Genomic DNA, 23,690 nt, shown 5'->3' with positions numbered 1-23,690 from the left:
TCCCTCCAGCAGTGGCAATTCGTAGATAAAATTAGTGGGGGTGCTGCTTCAGAAAATTTTTAGCCATTGTTTTAATATTGTGTAAAAGGAAACAAACATATAGAAAGAATATTTATCCAAAAACTTGATCAGTTCGTGTTTTAGCCACTGCCGAGGAGTGTGTTTAAGTTGTTCACTGAACACCGTGCGAATTCCCTCTTGTTTTTCAAAAATCTCCCCTAAATCGCAAAATAAGGATGGGGGAAATTTGCCCTATTTTTCAAATCTTGGTAGCAACACTGAAGCTGGAAGTAGGATAATAATCTAATTGTACACTTTATCACTTTCAAGAATATAAACACATTTTTAAGCGCGACACATGCGGAGTCAAAAAGAAACACTACCTTTCAGCGGAACACCGGGGTCAACACAGTGTGAACAACAGTACTCTCTCTCCCTAGCGTGAAGCTTCCTATCTCAGACATGTGATTATGCGCACAACAGCCAAACACCGTGTCACTTGAACTATGAAGCACACAGTTCTATACAAGGATATTTGTGGGTTTTTTTTCATAAACTAGGAGATGGCTACTGACATTAAACTTAAGGATTATAAAATGTACAAGTATAACGAAAGAATTAAAGAAAAAATACTCATTATATTGAATGTTATTGATAATATCGAGTGGAAACAAGGAGTGCTGCAGTTCCGCAGTGCCTATACATGAGTCGCCATTGCCCTCCAGTCACACATTAATGTCCAGTCCGGCGTCCACTATATTCAGAAAAAATGGGTTGGTCACAACTGGAATCTTTTTTTATCAAAGATATTTCGAAACAGGGCTGGTCTGATGACCAACAACAACAACCACGTGAGATGGAAGAATAATACAGTGGATTGTCAAAGTGGAAGGACAGGTGAGTGGTTCAATCTGAGAGGTGAAATTAAATGAATTAGTAAAAGAGTGAGGTAGAGGAGTATCAGACGGATCTGTATAATTGTGATGTGTCATATTCATTGTTGAGGAGGGGCAACGGCCCAGTGGTTAGGGCAGCGGACTCGCGATCAAAGGATCGCGGTTTCGATTCCCAGACCGGGCGTTGTGAGTGTTTATTGAGCGAAAACACCTAAAGCTCCACGAGGCTCCGGCAGGGGGTGGTGGCGAATCCTGCTGTACTCTTTCACCACAACTTTCTCTCACTCTTTCTTCCTGTTTCTGTTGTACCTGTATTTCAAAGGGGCCAGCCATGTCACACTCTGTGTCACGCTGAATCTCCCCGAGAACTACGTTAAGGATACACGTGTCTGTGGAGTACTCAGCCACTTGCACGTTAATTTCACGAGCAGGCTGTTCCTTTGATCCGGATCAACTGGAACCTTCGTAGTCTCAAATGACAGAGTGCCACGAATAGTAATTGTTAGTTGGATGGAGTAGAGACCATCCTAGAAGCGGTAGGTAGGAGTAGACACAGTGAGCTTGTGATCCTGTTGTGTTGCTAATGAAATCTTTGCAAATCAAAGTATTCCTTATTTTTTAAAGATGAGGATATATTCTGATTCCGATGTGTCTTTGGTATGGCCATCAGGACCAAATGCCTCGTGCGAAGGTACCACGTCGTGGACATTTTTTGGCAAGTGCAAAGGATGTGGGTGAGATTTTTATTTACTGGTTTAACACAATCGACAAATTCTATCACCATGTGAGGGTCTAAAACTTCCCTATCTCTCCTTATTACAGTTCTTGCATCGTAAAGGCATATCTTTGTTGTGGAGACACAATGGCCTAGTGGTTAAGGCAGCAGACTTGCAGTCGTGGGATCGCGGTTTCGATTCCCAGACCGGGCGTTGTGAGTGTTTATTGAGCGTAAACACCTAAAGCTCCGTGAGGCTCCGACAGGAGGTGGTGGCGAACCCTGCTATACTTTCACCACATCTTTCTCTCGGTGGTGGTGGGGGCGGGGGGTAGCAGTGGTATAATGATAATGATGGGAGAGTGGTGGATTATTAGGAGAGGTGGTGGAAGTGCCGGTGAATTAGTAGTGCTGGTGACGTTGGTTGTGAAAGATGGGGTAGGTGGAAGAGGGGGAGATGAAGAGTAAACCCTATTTTGTTTCCAAACAGAAATAAGTGGAAAAACAACACAAAAAGCCGCGTCCTCCACCCTTTACCCATTACCCACCACTACCACCACCATTCCACCCATCCCATACCTCACTCCCCTCCCCCCGTCATCACTTTAATTAAAGTGTAACTTCACAAAGTAAGCAACAAAAGATAAACCTTGGCCCCCAACCCCAAGTACCGACTCTCCCACCACCACCACCACCTGACCTTAATTACCTCCTCTCTTTCTTAATCTGCCCAAGGTGGTGGTGGTGGTGGTGATGGTGTAAGAGGAGGAGATGTCTGCAAGAACTAAAACTAACCAACTTCTTTTCATGTGAGGGAAGGACGGACTTGCTGTTGTTATTTAGCCCCAGGTCAAAATTGGACCACGTAAGGATTACTATTGTTATCGTTAACGTTGTGTTGTTATTGTTGTTGGTGGTGGTGGTAGTAGTGTTTACCCCCCCCCCCCGCCACCACCACCTGCCAGTCTAGATCAAGCAAACCTTATGATCAAAAGCATTCCATCCCTGACCACCCCATCTCCTCTCTTAAAGAATCCTATGTATAGGACTTTTTTTTTTTTTTTGCTAAAATGTTATCGAATGTGATTTGAGGTAGATTTGGCTGTTATTATCAGCAGATTGTTAGCGATGATGGTAAAGTGGTGGATATTAGGGGAGGTGGTGGTGGAGGCGTTGACGACGGTGATGATGACGGTGGTGATGACGGTGGTGATGACGCAACAAACGAAGTAGTAGTAGTAGTAGTTGCAGTGGTGGCGATGGCGGTGGTGTGAAGCGGAGCGGTTGTTGTTGTTGGTATAATAGTTGTATACAATCTGTGACACCTGTTGATCTATTATAAAAACAACAACAATAATAATAATGATGATGAATTCTTTTATTAGCCACAAGGGCTCACATAAAAAAAAACATTAAAGGACATGCAATAACATTAAAGACAACAACTGGACGATTAGGCTTTCGCATGTACACAATGTAATAACAAAACAAAGTTGAACAAATTAAAACTCCCGATAGGGGAGGCACTTTAAGGTCCTCGAGTAAAAACCCACAAAAGCCACAGGTGCCTGAACAACGGGGCAAGAGCCCTTCTTTTTTTTTTTTTATAGGTGCACGCTCAGAATTGGTCCTTTCACACTGGCCATTCTTCCAACATTCACCCACCTTAACCACAGATTTGCTTGTCAGTTGTTTGACCGTAACCAGTTGAGAATATCCCTTAATGGCTGACGGTATGTGCATCTCTGATCACGAGCAGAAGTAGTGGGGGATCTTTTCGTTTGAATAATTCACCACTGAAAACATGGATGTTTCATTCGACATACTTATTGTATTAAAAACTGTATTAAATTCTAACAGGGTCCATCCTTCTTTTAAGATGACAGAGTGTGGTTTCAAAGGGATCTGGTTGCTATTTCTAGCAGGCCATTTAACACAAATACACACACTCTCTCTCTCTCTCCTCTCTCTCTCTCTCTCTCTCTCTCTCTCTCTCTCTCTCTCACTCTTTTATAGCACATACATACATATATACATTTGTGTGTGTGTGTGGTGAAAGTTCATAAACCAGAAAAAGAGCACATTCGGTGTAAGATAGCTGACACAGTCGTTACGGTGCCGGACAAAATGCCAAGCTTCATTTCGTCCGTCTTTACCTCCTGAGTTTAAATTCCGCCAAGATCGACTTTACCTTCCATCGTTTCAGGATCGATAAAATGAGTACCAGCTGAGCAACTGGGTCGACGTAATCGACTCACCCCTCTCCCTTGAGTTTGCTGGCCTTGTAGCAAAAGTAGTCATGTCGTTTTTAATACAGTATTGTGAGTTTAGCATCGCAGACGACAGAAATGCTACCGGAGGCTTTCGTAGAGATTAGATTTTTTTTAACGGAAAGAAGAACGAAACAGCTATCAGACATGATCGTCCAGAAATGTAAAACCTGCGCTCTTCAGTATTGGGGATATCCAGATAGAATTCACTTCATTCATGAGTGAAGGCATATTCTGACGAATTGGTCCAAGTCCACCAAGGGATCTTTTCGGTTTGAACGGCAGTTTTTTCTAGCGGTGTCATATGAAATTGTCACCCATAATTATGACCCTAGTATCGATCTATTGCATTTAAATCTGTTTTAGGGTTAGGGTTAGTTAGGGTTAAGGTTAGGGGTGGGGGAGAAGGGTATCTTTTTTTTCTTCACAAATGTAAATAAACCCAATGCTTTTTTACCTCAATGGACGTCATTGATTGGTTGAAATTGCAGAAATTGAAGAAAAAAACAACAAATATCTTACAAACTATAGAATTTTTTCAATAAAGCCAGGAGAAAAAGATGTTTTATAAACACATTCTACCAGTATACGAAGTTTAAAAGTGTTTAGTTACCTAGAAATTATGTTAAAAACTGCCGTTCAAACCGAAAAGATCCTTTGTCTCTATATTTTTCCATCTTAAACGCACAGAATCACTTTCTTTTATTCCCTCCGACCATTCCTTCCACTCTTAACTCTAAGTGCCTCTGTTTCACTCCTTTTCTCTCTCTCTCTCTCTCTCTCTCCCTTTCTCTTCGCCTCCCTACCTTCGTGCCTACCTCTTACTCTCCCCCTGCCACTACATCACCGGTACACGCATACATACATTACTCCTTCGCACACAAGCTCATTACCACCTTTCCCTCCTCCACCATATCTCCCTAATCTTTTCGCAGTCAACCCCTCATCCTACCTCAATCATATACACATAATAAAATAATAATAAATGCGCCCTTTTTAAAGCCAAGCCAGGCTCATGGGCCCGGTTTCCCGGTTTCTATGAGTTCCCAGCTGGACGGGACGCCAGTCCATCGCAGCGTTACTTATTTTTGCTAGCTGAGTGGACTGGAGCAACGTGAAATGAAGTGCTTTGCTCAAGAGCACAACGCGTCGCCCGGTCCAAGAATCGAAACCACAATCTTACGATCATGGTGCTGACACCCTAACCACTAAGCCACGCGCCCCCACCATAGACACATACATTCATCTAATAATCTTGACTTCCACCAAGCTAACCCAAGGGACACAACTCTACAAGTCTTCGCTCTGGCAAAACTTTTTTTTAGTTTTTACCTTCATCGTTTTTTTTCGTTGATTTTATTTTTAACGACACCCATGTTTTTAATTGCCCCTTCTTGCAAAAGCGCCAACCATGGGATCTAGTTTGTCAACCAAACAGACTAGATTCCATCCATGTCTGATTATTATATAATTATTCTTTCCGTTAAGAAAAGGTAAATTGTATATAAAACAGTCCCATAACGTATTGGTCTCGGGTAGCGGTTAACACGTTTTACAACCATTTAGTTTCGGATGGAGTTTCACAACAGAGGACGACATGTTCTGAGTGAATTTGGTAGACAGAAATTGTGGAAGCCTATCGGAGGTGTGTGCGCGCGTGCATGTATGTGTGAGTGTGCGTGTATGTGCGTGTGTGTGTATGTGCGTGCGTGTATGTGTGCGTGCGTGTATGTGTGTGTGTGCGTGCACGTGTGTGTGTGTGTGTGCGTGCGTGTGTGTTGATGCGTGCGTGCGTGTGTGTGTGAGTGTGTCCGTGTGTGTGCGTGCGTGTGTATGAATTCAGATATGCCACAGTTACCTACCTTGATTCGTCTGCTTATTTTGTTGTTCAGACGAATATTTTGTCAATATATATATCCAAAAAGAATGCCTGTAGTGGCTCGTTGGACAAGCAGATCATTAAATAGTTGTCTGAAACTCATCCATGAAGTCACAAGTCATTTGGACACAGTGGTGGACAACCATCCAAGCTAAATGAATAGTTTCCAGCATCAAAACATTATGTCGACATCGTCCACCTGTTGCTCTCGATGACTTCACACAGCTCTGATCGCACAGACAGCAATCAAATACGTTCCAACCATAAACCTCCTGACTTTTTAAGAGTATCTAGAACCACACTGACCAATTTCTTTCTCACCCCCTTTTTTTTTCTTTTTCAAGATTGTAGTGTCTGATTTAAAGGAGATTCTGTCACCATTTCTAGCAGGTCGGACAGTGTAGAAGCTCCCTCGTTGACTCGAGCAGAAAATAAATAGAATATATATATTTCTTTATTGCCCACAAGGGGCTAAACATAGAGGGGACAAACAAGGACAGACAAAGGGATTAAGTCGATTACATCTACCCCAGTGCGTAACTGGTACTTTATTTATCGACCCCGAAAGGATGAAAGGCAAAGTCGACCTCGGCGGAATTTGAACTCAGAACATAACGGCAGACGAAATACTGCTAAGCATTTCGCCCGGCGTGCTAACGATTCTGCCAGCTCGCCACCTGAAGTAAGTAGGTACTATGGCAGAAACATCATATATTTTTTAATAGTCTGTAAATAGGTACCACTTGGCGTTAGAGACTTCATTTAATTGTAAGCTGTTCTTCTATGCAACCATAAACAGATTCCATAGATTCTTACATTGCACATCGCCGTGAATAGATATCGATAAAGTAGGCATATGTCTATGTAACTTCAGAAAGGTGTGTGTGTTGTACGTGTATGCCCATTTAACAGTGGATATGCGTCACATGGAGGTCAAATTAGTTTATTTCTGTCAGCACTCCAATATTTGGCTAAAATTATGTGGATGAAGCATAGCAGAGAGGACATGTGTGATGTACCTGGTGGTGATGCGGGTTATGTTGTGCAGTACACAGTATGGTTGTGAGCGGAGGCGCAATGGCCCAGTGGTTAGGGCAGCGGACTCGCGGTCATAGGATCGCGGTTTCGATTCCCAGACCGGGCGTTGTGAGTGTTTATTGAGCGAAAACACCTAAAAGCTCCACGAGGCTCCGGCAGGGGATGGTGGTGATCCCTGCTGTACTCTTTCACCACAACTTTCTCTCACTCTTACTTCCTGTTTCTGTTGTACCTGTATTTCAAAGGGCCGGCCTTGTCACTCTCTGTGTTACGCTGAATATCCCCGAGAACTACGTTAAAGGTACACGTGTCTGTGGAGTGCTCAGCCACTTACACGTTAATTTCACGAGCAGGCTGTTCCGTTGATTCGGATCAACCGGAATCCTCGTCGTCGTAACCGACGGAGTGCTTCCATGGTTGTGAGCAGATGTGTGATATTGTGTGGTAGCAAGGGTATAATTGTGTCGCTGCGTGGTTGGGAGGACATGCGCAGTAATGTAATTGGTCAGTGACGACATGTTGAGTGGTGTATGTTAGTTGACGAGCTTTGAGACCAACCCTGACACCTGGGAAAGGCAAGCACAGGACCTGCCTGCCTAGCGAAGCTGCACCAACAAGGGTGTCAACTTCTACGAACGCAAAAGGATTGCAGGGGCAGAAAGAAAGCAAATCCAGGGTCAACTCCTTGCCTTCATTTCCAACAGACCACCAGTATCTGACCTGTAACAGAGCCTTCCGAACATGCATCGGATTGGTTGGCCACAGCCGATACACTGTCCTGTCTTTTTCTTCCATGTGATGTCCTGGATCATCGTCGACAACGACGGATGAACTAATAGGTGGGGACATGTTGAGTGATGGCGATGTAGTATGGTAGTAAGTATATACTGTATGGCTGAGGATATGTTTGTGTGGTGTAGTGGTGATAGTGAGACCATGTGAGGTATACATTGATAACATATTGTTTGGAAGTGTATGGTGAAGACGTGTTGTATTTTGATATTACTCTCCGGTATCTGTAATCAAAACTTACCTAATATAATTCCTTGCCCCTGTATTGTTCTCGAAAAGGGTTGTCAAACCGGCTCCTCAGTCGGGTTTAGTTAATGTGACACTTGTTAATTCAGTTAGCTGCTATATAGGTGCATAAAATGGGGGTGAATCGATTAGACCATGGCGACATTAGCCTAGCATCTTAGCCATTTGGGTCCAGCGCGTTTGTTTCGTAATATATTGAACACGTTAAGGCGGCGAACTAGCAGAAGCGTAAGCACGCCGGGAAAAATGCATTGTGGCATTTCTTCCATCTTTATGTTCTGAGTTCAAGGTCCTTCAAGGTCGAGTTTGCCATTTCATCCTTTCGGGGTCGATAAAATATATATCAGTTGAGCAACGGGGTTGATGTAAGAGACAAGCCCCATCTATCGAAATTTCTGGCTTTGCGCAAAAATTTGAAACCAAGATCTTGGACACCTTAAAATTTAATTTCCCTTTAATTATTGAATTCTAATGTCAACTTATTATTTCTTTCTTAAATAAAATGTATTTTGTTCCAACTTTGAATTAAACCTGGAATTCCTTGTTTTTCTTTCGTTCACAGCTGTTCTAATCTATTGGAATTACCGATTCTACCATCTGACAACTACCAGCTCTGATCTCCAGAAATTACCAATTCTGATCTAAAGCTAAAGACAATGTTTTGTTCCAGCAATTTCCAGTTCTGTACCTCACCAGGAAAATCTCCATCTGAAAAATGAAAGTACCAGAATAAGAAAATAAATACCCGTAATACAATGAGGAGTAGTTCCACTGCATATGTCCCCCACCCATCCACACACACACTTACATGAAAAATACGCTCGTATCTGAGTGGAAAATCTAAATTTATCTTACTTTATTTTTATTTCCCTTTAACAGATGCATACCAATATGAAAGATTAGATCTCTAAATAACAAATGATACACGGAATATATCTTAACATCAATTGTATTACCTTTCCTGTGGAATACTCGGAGTTTCTGTACGCAAACCAACTCTATCACTTTCTCTCTTTTCCCTTCACTGATCTTGTGACTGAGTAAAACGCATTTATTGCTACTCTGAAGTCATTAACACAGACTTAAAAGAATTCTCAAACAGATATATATATATATAAACTACTTATACAACTTTTATGTAGATACGTTCATATAGCTATTTACCTAATACACACAAACATAGAACGATGTCAAACTACTTTCAATATGAAATAGAGTGTAAACTCGAAGACTTCGTTTCTACAAATTCCTCGTTGACCGTTTTGTTACAAGAATCGGAGCCTAAGTCGTCGACCACACAATATATTCTAGGAAGGATGGAATCGTCTGTAACTGACCGTCAGGATTACTCGACAGCTGTCGGGCAAACTAAAAACGGAATTTACAAAGAAGAAATGACCAAATGTAATGACATACCTGACGGTCAAGTTGCTGTTGTCGAAATTTCTGGAACCCCATCGCAGTCTACAGACCAGTTAGAAGCTTTAGCTAGTGAACATGTGGCCTACTCGGACGACGTAGAAGACATCTCGGACGAGAACTCGCTCGACGTGCTGGACAACTTTGCTTCGGACGGAGAAGAGACGGAAGTGACCGGAAGTCTTCCTGATATCCTTGACAACATCATCGAAACTAGTTATCTTCAAAAAGAAGATTATTGTGACAGTATTGACCAGGATATGGATTATAGTAGTACGAAACACCACCTGACATCTGATCTTTTAACAGAGAGTCGACAGGACAACGAAGGAGTTGAAAATAATGATGCTGAGGCCCTAACGAGGTTGGAAAACTTGACTGCGGATATAACAATGGTTAGAGAGGGTGCCAAGCTGCAATGTGATGAGGGCAATGACGAAACACTCAGGCAAGTCGGTGTCACTAAACTGTGCAACGGAAATGGATCAAACGGCTGCAACAGCGAAGACGATAATAACAGTTACAACAATAATAATAATATGAGAAACAATGATGACAGCAGCAGTAGGAACAACGAGGATGACAGCATCAAGTGCAGTGACGATAACAACAACAACAGCAACAACTGCAATAGGGAGAACAGTAACAGCCAAAACGGTGATGAAGAGGAGACTACCACCACCACCAACAACAACAGCAGCAGCAGCAGCAATAATATCAGAAACAGAGATCCACTTGAAAGAAATGACACGAGTTCAGTTCCTGCCCAGAGAATACATCAGGAAATGAGCATAGAAGAACGACAGATGCTGATAGACAAGATGATATCACTACAAAGGAGTACAATTCAAGCTAACAGACGACATAGCTGGACTGGCAGCTTAAAGATAGGTAAGTCTCGACATCTTTCATATCTGATGGTGAATTTGTGTTGTGTTTTTAAATACAATTTTACCGAAAGAACATCGCCGACATTTGACACTGTCTTTTTGCTCCATTGCTAAATTTCTACACAATTGCATTTTTGTTTTGTTGTTGCTTTCTGTTCCTGTCTCTATCCAGGGCCAGTTCAAGGTACCGGCAACTCAGAGCTGTACGCCATGTGCTAAGGGGCGCTAAGGAGGTCGTGGCAAAGACAAGGAAATTTCAAAGAGCGTCAGCTTGTACACGCCGGAGTTCAGCTTGCCCGGGACGCGAATTTTTTTCCCACGAGAGTTCTGAACCCCAGTAATGAACTCATTTGCATACATTTCGTCAGAACTCACACTGAAACTCCACATACTATGTACTGCTACAGTACAGCCACTCAGGCATAGAATGGTGTATGCCACTCCGTGAGTACAGCATAGCAGGTCTCACATAAGCACCACATTCCCCCTCTACCATCCTCAGAGATCAATTGAGCACCTTCTCCATATGGAGCTAACATTAGGTACCTATGCTCACTCTGAGATTGGTGATACTGCAGGCACCCATTGATATATGCAAGGAGGGCGCAATACGACACAAGGCCATATTGATTACGATGTTCCCAGATCAACACCAACATTTTAAATTAGGAATGTACAAAATCAGTCAAAAAACTAGGAAACTACACTCATTTACATTTTCCAGTAATTTACGCAAATTGGCAACACTTCTGGCATCATCGGTGAGCAGCTCTCCATTCACTTTATACACTAAATTTCACATTTGTCACCCCTATTGACCCGTTTAGAACAGGTTAGATTTTGTTATAACGCACATTTTCCGCCGAAGTCAACCAGAGTATTTTCGTGACTAGGTGGACACTAGTTTGATAGTTGAGCTCTGATTGACCGTATGCAAATAAGTTCATAGCTGGGGTCCGGAACTCTCGTGGGAAAATTTTTTTGCGCCCAGGGCCCCAGGAAGTTCTTTATATAACATAGTGTAATGGTGGTGGTGGTGGTATTGCCGATTTCAATGATATCGGAGGAATATTGGTAAATTGTTCCGGATAAATTTTCACAGCGAAATTGAATACAAATTTATTAGACCCCCCTGTGTGATTTTATTTAATCAAATTAGTGATGTTTGGTGCTTTTTGTCAATTTGTGTGATGTGTGTGTGTGTAATTTAAATGTACACTAAGTAGCGTTGAATGAAATACAGCTGTTTACAGTCTCATTTACCATGTTTGTGTACATTCGGACATGGAAAGACGATAAGCTGCACAGGTTGTCTCCAGAGAAGAAATCCCCCATGGCTGAAAATACACGGACACGTTAAACAAGACTGTACATAATACATAGGCGCTGGCGTGGCTGTGTGGTAAGAAGTTTGCTTCGCAACCATATGGTTTCAGGTTCGGTCCTACTGTGTTTCACCTTGAACTATAATTCCGGGTCGACCAAAGCCTTATGAATGGATTTGCTTAATGGAAATTGAATAGAGACCGTCCTCTGTGTGTGTGGTGTGTGTGTGTGTGTGTGCTTTTGGGTTTGTACACCACCATCGCTTTACAAGCGGCGTTGGTTTGTTTAAGTGACCATAACCTAGCGGTTCGGTACAAGGAAGTCCAACTGAATAAGTACCAAATTTTAAAAATGTACAAGGGTTGATCTGTTTGGCCAAACCCTTCGAGGTGGTGCTACAGCATGGCCACAGTCAAAAGACAAAAAATAAAATAAATACATTTCATTAAGTGCAGTTTGGTATACAGTTTTCATTTATTCCAGACTGACAAATGAGCCAGGACAGCTCTTAATGGCCACGAACGACAGCTCGGTGTACGTTATGACGCAGAAATACACGAGTCCCACGACCCGTTGACATCATTCGTGGCCTTGTGAGGTGTTTACATCCATATATGGAGAATTTCTTTTCTCAAGATAAGTTGGTGCAGTGTAATGTCTTCCCATGCCCGAATGTACGTGAATATGTCATACATACATACTCACCCACATACATACTCTTTTACTCTTGTTTCAGTCATTTGACTGCGGCCATGCTGGGGCACCGCCTTTAGTCGAGCAAATTGACACCCAGGACTTATTCTTTGTAAGCCTAGTACTTATTCTATCGGTCTCTTTTGCCGAACCGCTAATATACGGGGACGTAAACACACCAGCATCGGTGGTGGAGCGATGTTGGGGTGGGGGGACAAACAGATACAGAAACATATATATATATACGATGGGATTCTTTCAGTTTCCGTCTACCAAATCCACTCACAAGGCTTTGGTCAGCCCGAAACTATAGTAGAAGACACTTGCCCAAGGTGCCACGCAGTGGGACTGAACCCAGAACCTTGTGGTTGGTAAGCAAGCTACTTACCACACAGCCACTCCTGCGCCTATACATACATACCCAGCTGCATCCTCGTTACACAACAAAAGCCATTGCCAAGAAGTCTTAGTAGAATGATTCATGATTGTTGCCATGTGATGCCCTTATCTGACTTTTAAGCCCGGCCAAGCTTTTACACATTTTATTACATACATACACACACACGCACGCACGCATGCATACATACATACATACATACATACATACATACATACATGGCCGCATGCATGAATGTATGTACGTGCTAACGTGCATACGTACATGCATATCTTTATATGCATACAAACGCTTACGTGTTTGAGTGTGTGTGTGTGGATAGACAAACACTCGATCGCATATTGAAATGTTTTCAATTATAAATCGCAAAGCGAACGGAAAGCCGTCAATATTAAAGAACCTGAAGAAAATATTTGATAAATTTAATATATCGAACCTGCGACGTCGAAAGTCATCAATACAATCAGAAGCAATCAGTTGTGTGCATGCGTGGAGAAGGAAGCGTGGTCTTGACGATAATGATGATGGTGATGGACAAGACCAAGAGGATGATGGTGTTGGTGGAGTTGATAAATGAAATAATTAAGATGATGGTGGTGATGATGGTGATGACGACGACGACGACGATGATGAATTTCCTGCTTAGAAGTTTTCATCAATTCAACATTGTACAGTATTTTGCTCACCTGAGTCCTTTTGGATTAGATATTATCTCAGAAAACAAAGATTAACAACAACAACAAATATTATCAGGTTGTCAAAACTGAACAACAACAAAAGCGGCAAATAGATCAGCGGAAAACAAAGAGACATTCGAAGGCAACATCGCTAAGAGCAACAACAACAGCAGCAGGGGAAATGGTAAAATACCTTTTAAAGCTAAGTAGAACAGTCCTTGCAGGAGGTCTTCTTGTTGTTGGTGGTGGTGGGATAATGGTGGTGGTGGTGGTGGGATGATGGTGGTGATAGTTGCGCTGGTGGTTATGGTGGTGGTGGTGGTGGTTTCAGTGTTTAGGTAAGCTCTAATTGATCAAACTGATTAGCAACGATGTTCCAGCCATGACCATCCCGTCTTTTACTAAAGCATAATGCATACAAGAATATATTGTGACCAATGCACTCTCGTTATTTACTCATAAAGTGCGAGTTGAAAGAGATTTGGCTGTTATTTCTAGCGCTTGTTGGTTCATTGTCTTTTGTTCCTTTATCTAGTGTTGATGGGTCACACAGACAGACAAATGGGTGGACAGACAGATTTGGAGAGATTAGTGCCTTTCATCCTTTTGGGGGTCAATAAATTAAGTACCAGTTGCATACTGGAATCAATGTAATCAACTTACACCCTCCTCCGAAATTGCTGGCCTTGTGCTAAAATTAGAAACCAATATTATTGCAGTCATTTAAGGCAACAACAGACAGGAAGACTCATTAGAGAATCAGGTAAAAGGCTTCCAGTTCTTTACATTCTGTGTTCAAATTCCACCAAGGTCGACTTTGCCTTTCATCCTCTTGGGGTTGATGGTAATCGACTTACACCCTCCCCCAAATTTGCTGGCCTTGTGCCAGACAACCAGTGTTGGTATGTTTATGTCCCTGCAACTTAGCAGTTTGGCAAAATAGGACTGATAGAATACATACCAGTCTTAAAAAAAAAAAGCAAAATAAGAATTGGGGTCGATTCATTCAAATGAAAATACTTCTAGGTGGTGCTCCAGCATGACCGCAGCCAAACAACTGAAACAAGTAAAAGGTAAAAAATACTACCCACCACCTGCCACCCCCAAATGGCTGATGCTTTATTTTTGTCAAGACAACTTTATACACCCAGCCAACCTGTTATACACACTCCCACACACAAATGCACAAAAAGAAAATTCTACAGCTTTACAATACAATAATAATAGAAACAACCCAATCCTAACCTGACCACCACCATCGCCCACAGTACACATACCTCTGCGCTGGCACAGACATTATATGTGAAAGGTTTGTTTGGAAGGGCTTGAACCTGCTGGAAATAGCAACTAAATTACCTCATACAGCACCTTGCCATCTTAAATAAAAAGGGAAACAAACCCCAGTAGATAATGTAGTACTAAATACTCACAAGGGAACTGAATGACCATGGCTGGAATATCTTCCACCAGGCACCAGCAACATCAAGGTACCAACAACTCGGACAGTCACCCAGAACATCATGTGCTAGGGGGTGCCAAGGAGGGCGTGACAAAGACAAGGAAATTTCCACAACTGTCAGTTTGTACATGCCAAAGTTCAATTTGCCTGGGGCGCCAGCAACCCTAGGACCAGCCCTGACTTCCACTATAAGTCTCCCAGATCAAGTTTGTACCTCAACTACACAAGCAGCAACAACAACAACAACACTAATGGTATCAAGACTCACAACAGCCACCGCAAGTTTTAAACTTTCATAATCCAGGATTAAGTCACTGGTTACGATGAAGAACAAAGCTTGTCAGCAATCACAATACAGGGTTCTCTACAATTCAATGAAGTTCTCCTTTGTTAGAGCTAATAGTACAACGTACACTTTACTTAAACACACACATGCATACATACACATGTATGTACATATACACATACATTCATACAAACAGCTATGTACATTCATATATACATATGTACATACACACATGCATATGTAAGTACAGACTTACATACATATGAACATACATATGTTCATACATGTATACGCATGTACATGCTTAAATACATACATGCATACATATGTACATACAGTGCCACCTGATTGTCTCTCGTGCCGGTGGTACATAAAAAGAACCATTGGAGTGTGGTCGATGCTACCTGTGCCACCTGACTGGACCTCGTGCCAGTGGCACATAAAAAGCACCCACTACACTCTCGGAGTGGTTGGCGTTAGGAAGGGCATCCAGCTGTAGAAACCTTGCCAGATCAGATTGGAGTGTGGTGCAGCCATCTGGTTTGCTAGTCCTCCTCAGTCAAATCCTCCAACCCATGCCAGCATGGAAAGTGGACATAAAATGATGATGGTGGTATGTACATACCTATGTACATACATATATGCATATGTACATACATATGTACATGCATACATATCTACATACACACACACACATACATACATACTTACATACATACATACATACATACATTGGCTTCAACCACAGCCTCCAGACGACTTCGGAATCTCCTGCAACTCTTCTGGATGGTCTCCTTGTTTCAGTTGGTGAATCCTTGCCTTCAGTTCATCTTTGGTGTTACAAGGAGTTTTGTTGGTCTCTCGCCCAACTGCATTCTACACATAATAATCATGGGGTTGCAGTCTGGGGAGTTAAGTGGTCAGATTTTAGGGGTGTTGTGGTTGTAGAAATTGTCTGAAGGTCATGACTGTGTTCTCCTGCTTGTGTGACATGGTGCAGAGTCCTATTGTCAGACATACAATCTTCCAGCAGCCACCCTCTTGACCCAGGGCAGCACTACCTCCTCCTGGCAATTAATGTTGAGTGTGAGGCTGTGTGGGAAGATGAATGGAGGCATAACATTGCTATCACTAGTGATCACTCCAAACACCATCATGTTGACTGGATGCTGGATTTTTATCACTCTCAGTACATGTCCCCAGAAATGTTCATATTGGAGCTTCCGGTGCAAACGCCAAGCAGAACAGCATGTCATTTCCAAATTTCTGGCAGAATGAACTGTGTCATGGTGCTGGTTTTTTCACAGACAGTGCCCAGCTGACCCTACTATACTGTGTAGTTGACAAAATCAAAAATAAACAATGCGCATGCATCAAATTAAAAATATAAAATGGTGACAATTTCCCCATCGCATCCCGTATGTGTGTGTCTTCAGCTGTTTCTTCTGATTCTGGAGTGTTACCATACACCTCCACCTCACACACACATATATATACTGGCTGAAACATAAGAAAAGAATCTGTTTGTGTGTGTGTGTGTGTGTGTGTGTGTGTGTGTGTGTGTGTGTGTGTGTGTGCGCGTGAGAAATATGCCAATAAGTACAAAGTACAAAGCAGTTTTGTGGAAGTGATCCAAAGGAGGTCAATATTAATTAGGCGGAGGGGTTGTGTGGCAGGGATAGGGAGTGCTGGAACTAATTAACTAATCTTTGATGTTTTCCCCACATTATTGACTATTTGAAGAGGGGTCACTTGATAGGTGTGTGGTGTCATGGTGGTTGCTGTGCTTATTGTTTTGTTATTGTTGTTGTGGTGGTGGCGACGGTGGTGGTGGCAGCGTCAGCAGTGGCAGTGGTAACAGTGGTGGTGGTGGTGGTGGTACTTTGTCGTGGACATTGTGGCACGGATGTTAGTGTTATTGTTGTTGTTGGTGGTGGTAGTGGTAGTTATACAGTCAAAATGGTTGTAGTGGTGGTGGCAGTGATAATGTCCGATGTTCTAGAAGATATATTTGTGATGATGATGTGATGGCATTAATCAACTGCATATTGTAGAAGGGTGTCAGAAAATCATTGGTGTTGATTGGAAGAGAACAGTGGCCCTCATTGAGTTTGATCCTCTGACCCAGTCTGTTTACCCAGTCTATTCCCTCTATTCAATATACACAAACCCTAGTTTTAACACACCTCTCCCTCAATCCTTACTAACGTCTGACCCCAGTCTGTTTACATTCCGTATTCCTTCTCTTCAATATATATTCCCCACCTCAGATTTAATAAACCCTAACTCTTCATTCTCGGCATTTTTCTTAATCCCTTGTAGGGACCCCATATTTCATTTTGCAATCATAATATTCTATGAAGTATATTAAAGGCTTGGAATAAATCAATATTATGTCCTACCTGTGTTAGCAGTGCAATTCAGTCACATTTTAAAGTTATCTCAACATATTTTCTATAGAAATTAGAACCAGTATCTAGAGACTACCAAGTATTTTAAAGGCTTATTTGCTGGCTTTCATTTCTATAGAAAATATTCTTTCTTTCATTCTTTTATTTGTTTCAGTCATTTAACTGCAGCCAAGCTGGAGCACTGCCTTTAGTCAAACAAATTGACTCCAGGATTTATTCTTTGTAAGCCTAGTACTTATTCTATCAATCTCTTTTGCTAAACCACTAAGTTATGAGATAATCTTAACCTTTTTGTTACCAACCCAGCTGAAACCGGCTCTGGATGTGAGTACAAATATCTTGTTTTCATAAGTTCTCAATTAAAATCTTCCTCCAAACCTTAGTCACAATTTATATTCCTAACAGTAGCTAGATGATAACTAAGTTATTTTACTAAATTCTTTGTTATATTTAAGGTAATTAAAAGAAACACAGGGCATCTCAAAATTTATACAGTAACGAAAGGGTTAAAAAGTCTTTTTCTTGTTTCTCCATTTATATGGAATGTGACTATAGCATCACTATAAGATGTGTCCTTTTTTGTCCCAATGTGCTCAGACCATTCTCAGCCTTCTCCTGGATTGTTCAGGTGCCTTGACTCCTTTCCTTACAAGATTCAGTTCAATAAGTCTCTCAGCTGCAAGATCCTCTCACGAATCTGGTTTGATGTTAAAATATTTTGGGGGAACCCTGGTGAAAGCATTTGTGCTTTTTACTGAACTGTAACCCATGACCTTTAAAACACGGTCTGTCCATCTATTTGTACATGTAGAACACTTGCATAGCTAGAGTTTGTGCCACCCAGACAGTCCTTCTGTTTGCTACCCACGGACCCTACAAAAACACATATTGTCTACAGCAGGCCCAAAAGTGGTGCTCCTTTAAAAGTACTGCGTGGGGTGGACCGTCTCTACACCCCATCCCCATCCAGCTATGTTAGTGACCAAAAACAATCACGAGCAAATTTCAGCCGGTGGGCCACATGCTGCCTGGAGGATTTCCTCAATGACACACCTGACAAAAAGAATTACCTGAATATTTTTTGACTAATGTGATCCATCTGATGATGAGTCACGTCTCGTGCAGCCGACATCTTTCAAAAGGCGGCTCTTCCCTGGTCTAGAGCTGTGAGTCAACCCAAGAAACATGATTGACTATATATGAGCCAAGGGCAACTCTCCAACACTAGCTCCTAGTTAGCCAATAAGGGATCTTCAATATCAGTGCTTCTGAACCAGGGCCCATATGACCCTTGAGGGTCAACATAAGATTTTGTTGCTAAAATATATGTGCAATAAACTGGTTATACTTCTGTGATACACAAAGGATTTTTAACAATCTTTTTATACAATCCTTGAAAATATTTAATTTTAAAATATAAAAATAAGGCGGCGAGCTGGCAGAACCGTTAGCACATCGGACGAAATGCTTAGCAGTATTTCGTCTGCCGTTACGTTCTGAGTTCAAATTCCGCCAAGGTCGACTTTGCCTTTCATCCTTTTGGGTTTGATAAATTACGTACCAGTTATGCACTGGGATCGATGTAATTGACTTAATCTGTTTGTCCCCTCTATGTTTAGCCCCTTGTGGGTAATAAAGAAACAGATAATATTTAATTTTAAAATATAAAGGGATTTTTTAAACATTGAATGGTTATGAGGGTCCATTGAAGTAAAACAGAAATTACAGGGAGTCCATAGGCAAAAAAAGGGTTCTGACCACTGCTTCATAGAGTCAGTTAACCACCAAGAAATAACAGCAACTCATGTTGTATTTTACTGTCTTGAAGCAGAAAGGAGATATTGTATAATGTAACTCTGTAACTTAGGACTGGTGGGCCATATTGGAATGTCATTGATTTGTTGGATAATGACTGATATAGTGCTAAGCAATAACAAATATCAACCTCACAACCGCCTTCCTCACCCACCACCACCACCATGAATACACAAATAGACATAGCAGAGAATAAAAGATGGTGAGGTGTTGGGGGGGGGGTGAGTTGTTGCTGGGAGAGGTGGGGATTCTGTGCAATTCACATTGACAAATCTCTTTCTCTTGTTAAACCTGTTCTACTGACACACACACACACAAACGTGTGTGTGAGTATACATACATACATATATATATATATATATATATATATATATATAGAGACAGCGAGAGAGAGAGAGAGAGAGAGAGAGAGAGAGAGAGAGAATGAGACTCCCTATTACGCTTTCTTCCTTATTTTTTTCAGAATATATGTAGGTCTATATGTGTCTGTATATATGTATGTATATATATGTATACATACGCACACATACATATATATATATTTCACATACGTACATACATAGGTACATACATACACACACATATATATATATATACATATATATATATATATTATATATATATATACTTTTTCCCACCTACATCTAGAAGTCAGGTGTAAGAAGAAGAAATACAGCTAACAATGTAGATACATATGTATGTGTGTGTGTATGTATATGTATGTATATATATATATATATTATATATATATATAATATATATATATATATATATATATATATATATATATATATATATGTATGTATGTATGTATGTATATATATATATATTATATATATATATAAAGGTACACATGTTTGTTCAGTGGTTTATTTTGAGAACGTGGAGGAAAATCAAACAACCGCATTCGTAGAGCATTTAACATAAAACTGTTGCCAGTAACCTCATGCCGGTCGGCCCTTGCAACAGTTGTCATTCACTCATTGTTACTTTGAACACCTGAAGATCAGAATCTACAAGAAAAATACAAGAAGAAAATTCCACTCAGATTCCAGAGGAGAAGCGTTGATCTAAGACAGTGTTTCTCGACCATTTTTTGCCTTCTGGTTCCTATTTTACTTGGATAGACCCTCCAGACCAGTCAATAGTTTTTAAAATCCTATTTTTCTATAATTAAATATTAGGGATTTTATTTTTAGAAATTGTTGAGTGGCTGTGTGTGGGAAGTAGCTTACGTACCAATCACATGGTTCCGGGTTCAGTCCCACTGCGTGGCACCTTGGGCAAGTGTCTTCTATTATAGCCTCGGACCGGCCAAAGCCTTGTGAGTGGACTTGGTTGATGGAAACTGAAAGAAGCCCGTCATGTATGTGTGTGTGTGTGTGTGTGTATTTGTGTGTCTGTGTTTGTCACCCCCACTATCACTTGACAACTGATGTTGGTGTGTTTAGGTACCCATAACTTGTCAGTTTGACAAAAGAGACTGATAGAATAAGTACTAGGCTTACAAAGAATAAACTCTGGGGGTCAATTTGTTCAACTAAAGGCGGTGTTCCAGCATGGCCACAGTCAAATGATTGAAACAAGTTAAAGAATAAAGCATTTTGTGTATTGTAGAGGAATAAGCAATTTATTAGCCATAAATTTTAAAAACTAAATCTTAAATGGACTGCACCCCCATGCCACCCTGGTTGAGAACCACTGATCTAAGACTTTTGTGGGGTTTTAGGGAGATGAAGACAGTGAGAATGTTGATAGGAAGAGAGAAGGTTCTAGATGGGGAAGGTAAGTAGATGTCTTGTTCAAAGGAGCAGAGGCTGTTGTTGTAGGAGTGTAAGCAGAGACAGAGAGAGGACACAGCAGATCGCTTGGTCAGTGATTGTCATGTGTGGCTGGTCATGTCTTTTCCAGTGGCAGCAATGTTGTCACAAATATCTTTTATTTTGTACCTATTTTAATCACTAGACTGTGGCCATGCTGGGGCACTGCCTTGAAGAATTTTTAGTCAAACAAACCAACCCCAGGGCTTGTTTTCATTTTTAAGCCTTGTACTTATTCTTTCGTGCCAAACTGCTAAGGCTAGAGATGTAAACAGACCAACACCAGTTGTTAAGCAGAGGGGGTGGGGATAAACACAGACACATAGATACACACACATCCATCAATCTTCATCCCCCAACCACTACTACCGTAGAGTTCTTTCAGAAGCAATCTTCATTAAACTCTCCGACTGGACTCCCAAAACATGACCAACTGAGACTATCCAGCCAACCAGCCATCTGGTTCTGGTTCTACACATCTGAGTTTCTTGCCAGTTGACCATCATCATCATCATCATCATCGTTTAACGTCCGTTTTTCATGCTGGCGTGGGTTGGACGGTACAACTGGGGTCTGGGAAGCCAGGAGGCTGCACCAGGCTCCAGTCTGATCTGGCAGTGTTTCTACAGCTGGATGCCCTTCCTAACGCCAACCACTCCGAGGGTATAGTGGGTGCTTTTTATATATGCTACCAGTACAGGGGCCAGAGGGGGCTGGCATCGACCATGACTGGATGGTGCTACCAGCACAGGAGCCAATCAGGGTGGTGTTGGCATCAGCCACGTTCAGATGGTGTTTTTTACATACCACTGACACAGGGACCACAACTACAATTTCCATATGATTGTGATTTCATTTGATGTTGACGTACTTGACACAATAGGTCCCCTCAAGCACAGCATGTCGCCCTACAATCCGAGTTACTTTTTGAGTGGGCTGGTTATGCAACACTGGTGTAGGTTACAGCTATGAACTCACTTTACTTGCCAGGTCTTCTCAGTCACAGCATATCTCCAAAGGTCTCGGTCTTTTGTCATTGCCTCTGTGAGGCCCAACGTTCGAAGGTCATGCTTCACCACCTCATCCCATGTTTTTCTGGGTCTCCCTCTACCCCAGATACCTTCCACTCTTTAGTAGTGGCACTTCTTCACACATCTCTCCTCCTCTATCCGTAGACCCAGCTTCAAAAATCAGTCTTGCAATTCTTTCCAGCAGCATTTTATTCTCACAACCATAACAGCAGAGGAGTGACCTCGCAATACAGAGAAGTGGTGGCTCAACCTGGAGAGACCCCAAGATCTCTAAGCCACACACCTTGTTGAGTAATGTCATTACTGAGATTCTTCAGAGGGACCCTATTTCGACCACTTCTCTGTCACTCATTACCCAATGATGATGACCTTTGGTCAGAATAGACACAAAAACCAAATTGAAGATTGTAAGTTTGGCTTTATTACCAAATCTCTTCTCTATCTGGGGATTGAAGGCTGGATCTGGCATGCATGTGTATGTGTGTGTGTGTGCAATATATGTATACACACACACACACACACACTTCTATATATATTCACCTCTTCAGCAAGGCACCAACTCCTCTCTCTCCATCGTAGTTTCTTATCCCTCCAGAGTGTACCCTACTCAGTGTGAGGGTCTTATCTCGCAGGAACTTGGTCACCTCACTAACACTGGTGCCATGTAAAAAAAAAGACACCCAGTCCACTCTTTAAAGTGGTTGGCATTAGGAAGGGCATCCAGCTGTAGAAACCCTGCCAAAGCAGACAATTGGAGATTGGTGCAGTCCTTCAGTTTGTCTGTTCTTGTCAAACCATCCAACCCATGCCAGCATGGTAAAAAGGGATGTTAAATGATGATGATGGTTGTGGTGGTGGTGGTGGTGGTGGTGGTGATAATGATGATGATGATAAGGATCTATACTTACTGAAATTTCCTGAAACATTTCGACTGATATTTGTTCAAAGTTACAACTTGTCAAGCTTTCAGAGACGTTATTTATCTGTTTTAAACGGAATTTGATTAACAATAAATTTATTGGTTCCGGAGTCACTGCGTTTATGAGTACAACAGGGTGAAGGGAGTGACCAGGGCGACACAATGGAAGCAAATACCATGAGGCATTTAGATTCACTTGTATATAACATACATACAGAAAGATGCACACACACACACACACATACATACTTACATATGCAGAACCATTGAGGAATCTGCAGTTATTCTTTCCATATTACAAGTTCAGGTTTATACTTGTAATTATTGGGGTACTGAGATGCATAACATACTGCCTAAATACCAATCTCGAGAAATTAGGCTTCTCAAAACCAGAAACGAGAAAGTTTATTCAAAGACTACAGATCCAAGCTGTCAGTGGAACTGTAAAAATCTGTAAAACTTTCCAGAAGTTTATCATTAAGTATATATGAGCATGTCTAGATATGCAACTATATACATGAGAACGGTAGACAGACAATTTGTCATCAGACAGTTGGCTGACAGACAACTTACAAACAGGACAAGTGACCAATTGGACAATTTGCCGAAAGGACAATATGCCTACATTTTTTAAAAACAAAGTAAAAATTACAAAAAAGTTTTATTAGACTTACAAATAAAAACAGTTTATTTATAAAAAGATATCGTCTC

General features: G+C 41.5%; 1 protein-coding gene and 1 long non-coding RNA gene across 3 annotated transcripts in view; one reads left to right on the top strand and one right to left on the bottom strand.

Moving 5' to 3' along the window:
- Nucleotides 1–4,788: 4,788 nt before the first annotated feature.
- Nucleotides 4,789–9,360, bottom strand: LOC118765906. The gene is made up of 4 exons (XR_005001822.1): nucleotides 9,253–9,360; nucleotides 8,397–8,544; nucleotides 7,481–7,482; nucleotides 4,789–4,801 (listed from the first exon to the last, which is right to left on the bottom strand). It is a non-coding gene; the product is annotated as an uncharacterized LOC118765906 (long non-coding RNA).
- The window catches only part of LOC115219060 (myb-like protein D), a 143,741-nt gene continuing 129,058 nt past the window's right edge, over nucleotides 9,008–23,690 (top strand). For both annotated transcript variants that reach the window (XM_036508715.1, XM_036508714.1), the window contains exon 1: nucleotides 9,008–10,146. In XM_036508715.1, coding sequence (XP_036364608.1) covers nucleotides 9,024–10,146 — 1,123 coding nt within the window. In that variant the 5' untranslated portion in view covers nucleotides 9,008–9,023. The remainder of the gene's footprint in view (nucleotides 10,147–23,690) is intronic.

This window comes from Octopus sinensis, linkage group LG14 (genome assembly GCF_006345805.1).
Source record: "Octopus sinensis linkage group LG14, ASM634580v1, whole genome shotgun sequence".
NCBI classification, from domain to species: Eukaryota; Metazoa; Mollusca; class Cephalopoda; order Octopoda; family Octopodidae; genus Octopus; species Octopus sinensis.
Note: the sequence above shows the minus strand (reverse complement) of the source record. Positions and strands in the feature narration are given on the sequence as shown.